The 5,282-nt window shown below is 28.2% G+C and overlaps 1 protein-coding gene across 1 annotated transcript; it reads left to right on the top strand.

Annotated features, from left to right (window-relative positions):
- The first annotated feature begins 1,931 nt into the window (after positions 1–1,931).
- On the top strand, positions 1,932–3,935 carry LOC149550055 (uncharacterized). Its single transcript, XM_089793205.1, has 4 exons — positions 1,932–2,126; positions 2,750–2,892; positions 3,097–3,304; positions 3,395–3,935. Exons 1-4 carry the CDS (start codon positions 2,054–2,056, stop codon positions 3,520–3,522), a joined length of 552 nt encoding a protein of 183 aa, XP_089649331.1. The 5' UTR covers positions 1,932–2,053; the 3' UTR covers positions 3,523–3,935.
- Positions 3,936–5,282: the final 1,347 nt, after the last annotated feature.

Genomic DNA, 5,282 nt, shown 5'->3' on the forward strand with positions numbered 1-5,282 from the left:
TTTGAATAGAAACAACCTACTCATATAAAACAATAAGAATCCTTCCTAAAAAGGAAAAATACAAAAACTATTTTGTCTATGCATTTTCTTTTTTCCTTATATATGATATGTTGTTAACATGGCTATAGGATAGAAGCATATATTGCTATGGTTTAAATTCAATCCTCTGTCAAGAAAATGCTGTCATCGATTTGACCAAGGGTAGAGGAAATTGTTGACCAAGTGTAGAGGAAATTGTTGTCAAGTCATGGTCGTTGTGTAAGATATATACAACACTGTTTTGGATATTTCTTCTGTACGTTCAAGAAAAATCATGATTTCTTCTGTTCAGTTGAACTATAAATTCAAAGGCACTGTCTACTTTTAATGTGGGGACCCTACACTATGCTATTAATGAGAAAAACCATGCTAGTTGTGTAACGTTCATGCTCTGGCATGCAACTCAGGCAACGACTACCTAGGTAGGAGGATCGACTACCTGCGTATGCCTCTTTTTTATGCTCATACATAACCATCTGAATGCTTGTCTTGTACTCCACTATTTCTTATTATCCCATCGCTGACAGTCTTTTTAGTCCATCAAAACAACATCAAATCAGCAGACATCACTAATTCACTATTAAATTAATTAAAATCAAAATGCTACACAGCAAAATCTAAATGTTAAAAAGTAGAGTGTATGGAAAGATATGCACTCTAGTTTGGTGTTTCTTATAAATTTTTAAAGAACTGTTTTAACAAGTAGCTAGTAAATAAATTATTTTATAAAATATTTAAAATAAACATATGAATAGGGAGAACAAAGAAGTAACAAAAAAATTGAAGTAATTATTGTTATGTAGATTTAATTTGTATTATTTAAATAAGACTTTCAAAATAAGGAGAACAAAGAAGTAATTAAAAAATTGAAGTAATTATTACTGTATAGATTTCGATTTGTGTTAATTATATAAGACTTTCAAATAAATACAGAAGAATATAATTTTAATAGCTTTTCATTTGAAGTTTAATGGATGATAATTTTAAATTAAAATTTTCTTATGAATATTGTTATGAACTATAATTTTAATTATTATTAAAATTAAAAATTAATCTAAATATTCATATTTTATATAAAGAATAAGAAGGAAAATATTATAATATATTTTTAATGGATTAAAAATTTTAAATATAAATTTAAAATTAGAATACATTAAAAATATAAATCTAAATAATTATGTTTTAAATAAAAATAAAAATAAAATATGAATATTTTTACTGATAAAAGAATTGGTCCCTTTTTATTATATCATCTTTACTTATTTTATAAGAAAGTTTTAAATTACTATTGCTATTAATTGAAATTTTACTTATAAGTTAAACTGTAATTGTGTAAATTTTAATTGTACTAGTAAATTAAATATATTATTATTTAAATTATATTTTAAAATAGTTATAAGATAATATAGAGTACAATAATAACAATAATAATTATAATATTTCTCTTCTATAATTTTATTAAAATATTACTATTTTAATATAAAATTTAATTAAATTTTTTTTTTTTTCATTTTTGATTATATTGCCTTAAACTATTTTATAGAAGCAATAGTAATTACAATTGTACACAAATTCTATATATAATATATAGTAATATAGTAATATATAGAATGTATGTACAATTGTAATTACTATTGCTTCTATAAAATAGTTTAAGGCAATATAACCAAAATTGAGAAAAAAATTATTTCGAGAGAAGTCTAGAAAAAAGAGAACCCCCACAGCGGCAATCACGGAGTCTTGTAAGTCCACGCGTCATTTAGGTGACCGTTGCTATTTGCCGTAATCTACCGGCCCCGTTAGAAGTACGCATACACGGAAACTTTCAAGCGACAGAGTTTCCTTTAGTCTCGCTTGTGTCGAGCAATATGCGTCTATAAATAGAGCACCTTACTTGCTTTGTTCTTCACAACTCATCATTAGCATAACTGCAATTCTTGTGCCCTAAGTTTTTTGCCCTTTTATTTGGCTTATAATCAAGGGGAGAAGTTGGCGTATTGTAGTAGACAACATAATGGCTTTTGATATGAGAGTTGTGTTTGCTTTTGTTTTTGCAGTGTTTGGACTGCAGAGCCTTCTGGTTATGGGTACGTTAGTTTGTTTTTCAAAGAATCCTTGTATGAGATCATGATTTCTTTGATTGTCTGTTTATGTTTGTAGAGAAAAACTTGGATTATATTCTATATAGATTCTATTGTATTAGGAGTTGTGATATTGTTATCATGATTCAATTCATTAATTCTGTTGTAGAAAATAATTTTCGAAGTTTTACAAAGCGTTAATTCGACTACTCAAACAAAGACTTTAAATCTATCTATTAGTTTTCGAGCCTGTCATAAATCATTCTGTTTTTATAAATTATATATATATACACACACACATATATAGACATACATACATATATATATATATATATATATATATATATATATACATACATACATAACATACATATATATACATATACATATACATATACACATACATACATACATACATACATACATACATATATATATATATATATAACAAAGTAGGAGTACTTCTCAGAATCACAAAGACATGAAAAACAACATAACAAAAATGTGAATAAATCTTCTAAATAGTGAGCTAAATCAGTAGGAGAAGGTTTTCCTATTGTAGGTTGAAGTTTTGATTATCATGTTTAAGAGGCATACATTCAAAATGTGTTAATGGTGATTGTGTGCAGGTGAAGGAGGCATAGAATGCGAGAAGCTTCCAGTAGAGATGTGTGCTTTCTCTGTGTCGTCCTCTGGAGCTCGCTGTGTGCTTGAGAAGAAATACTCTTTCATCCCTTCTACACAGATGGCATCAGTAGAATACCAATGTCAGGTAAATACATTTTCTTATAATTTTCCAATTTTTTTAGGACCAGGGGTGTGCAATTGAATATTAGAGTTATTATGTTGGATTTTCTTGAGGTATCATTCTTAGATTAAAAATGTTAAATAGTCAAAATTAACTTACTTTTTCTAAACTTATTTGTCTTGAATGATCCTCTAATGAATGAGTGGTATATGTGCAATTATATTTCAGTCATCAGACGTAATGGCAGAAAAGATGGTGGAATGGATTGAGAGCGAGGAGTGCCTACAAAGCTGTGGTTTGCAGAGAATGAGCGTGGGAATGTCAACTGATGGTCTTACTCAAAATTCTCACTTTGCCTCCAAGTTGTGCTCAGACAAGTGCCAAAACAGTTGCCCTAACATTGTCAATCTCTACTTCAATTTGGCTGCAGGAGAAGGTATATGACCCATTTTCCATTATCAATTTCTTATAAGGAAATATATATGGTTTTTTTAGAGAGAGATGGTAACAAGAATAAGGTTTGCAGGAGTATATTTGCCACATCTCTGTGAAGCCCACAAAATGCGAAGCAGGAGAATGATATTCGAGACTGTTGCAGAAGGGCCAGCCCCGAAGATTGTTTCTCTTGGCGCAGCTGCCCCTGCACCCTACTAGAACCTATGGCCACTTTTAAACATCACATACTAATGGAAAAATTAAGCTTGAAAAAATAAGCAAACTTTGACTATTTAACACTTTTAATCCGAGAATTAAAACTTAATAAGTGATGTTTAAGCCATCGGCTTATTAGCCAGTAATACTGTATTTAATCAATGCTGTGTTTTGCATCACTCCTAGGTTAAGTATCGATCTAGAATATACTCGTAAAAGATACTTCTTTGTCAGTAGTAATACTGTAGTCAGCCAGTGCTATCTTCATGGATTAAGTAGCCCATGGAGTTAAAGAATTTCTCATGTTGGAAATGTAAAGTTGTTAATGAATCTCGCTAGAAAGCAGTTTCTGTGCAACATAATAAAGTTTAGGTAGAGTTATGAATAAAAAAGTACTACTTTACGATTTGCAGAAACGTTGTCGGCTTTTAATCTGTTTGTTTCTATCAAAGTTTGGTTCCCATATTAAAATTTATTGTTCATATAAATTTCCCCATGTAAAAGCTGTGTAAAGTCTTTGACCATGATGTTATAGTATTTGATTTCACACTACCGTGACCAACGGCTTGAATGAAGTCGTACGGCACACATTGCATAAAGGACGTCGATTTTGTCTATTCTGAGTTAACATAAAATTACAAAATAGATAACATGTGCTCTTAAATTAATCAGTAAAATAGATGATGGTAATGGCCGATAGAATTTTTATCTATTTGATTATTTTTAATTAAAATAAAATTACAAATTAGCTGTGATGTAAATCTCTTTAATAAAATAGATATATCTGTCTAATCTCTAGCATTCTGATGGTTGCTGACTGAGGACATCGAAAGATTGTACAGACATGCAAAGATTCAACTTTTTAAGAAATCAAAAGAGATGTAATATAAGAAAGAGAGGGAGACACGGGAAAAAGTTTTTAATAAAATTTTAATTATGATGAACCAGATAATTTATAATACATTTATGTAACAATTCTAATATTTAAGATTAGAAAAGAGTCTATGTTTCGTATGAAATTACTATTAATTAATCTTTTTATTTCTTATAAGTTTTAAATACAAATTTCTGTTTGACAATAATAGAAATAATAATAATAAAGCTTGAAAAAAGTCATAAAGTACAAGTACATAAGACAACATTTTAATCATAAATAATGGGACACAAAAAAAAAAATATTAATAAAAATTTAACTATGATGAAATAGATAATTTATAATAGATTTAAGTAACAATTCTAATATTTAAGATTACTAAATAGTCCATGTTTCATATGAAATTAGGAATAATTAATTTTTTAATTTCTAATAAGTTTGTAATATAAATTTCTATTTGACAATAATAGAAATAACAAAAATAATAAAGCTTGAAAAAATTCATAAAGTACAAGTACATAAGATAACATTTTAAACATAAATAATGGGACAATTGATCTCTTTTTCAAACTTTATGTTAATGTGATTGCACACATTATATTAAATCCGGACTATACGATGAAAGGTATAAAATAAAGCGGACACAAATTTAATAATATTTGACTTATTACCATAACAAATGAGTTGATTGAAGTCATATGATAGATAAAGATAGCATCAACTAATCTTTTATTAAATTAAATTCATATATTGGTGTTTATAGAATACACATTATGAAATAGTGAAGGAAACTATGGTTGAAGCTCTCCCTCATGGTTAAATTTCCATCTTTTAGACATTTAGTTGACCATGTTCAAATGTGGGTCCCCTCCCAATGAAAAGTTAAAGG

This window comes from Cupressus sempervirens, chromosome 7 (genome assembly GCF_028749045.1).
Source record: "Cupressus sempervirens isolate cs-2001-9-10 chromosome 7, ASM2874904v1, whole genome shotgun sequence".
NCBI lineage: Eukaryota > Viridiplantae > Streptophyta > Pinopsida > Cupressales > Cupressaceae > Cupressus > Cupressus sempervirens.

What these genes read in the sequence shown, in the direction of transcription:
- LOC149550055 (XM_089793205.1), top strand. Translation starts at nt 2,054, where the DNA reads ATGGCTTTTGATATGAGAGTTGTGTTTGCTTTTGTTTTTGCAGTGTTT. An exon ending in CAGTAGAATACCAATGTCAG is followed by an intron (nt 2,893 to 3,096) that starts GTAAATACATTT and finishes ATTATATTTCAG; the next exon opens with TCATCAGACGTAATGGCAGA. An exon ending in CAATTTGGCTGCAGGAGAAG is followed by an intron (nt 3,305 to 3,394) that starts GTATATGACCCA and finishes TAAGGTTTGCAG; the next exon opens with GAGTATATTTGCCACATCTC.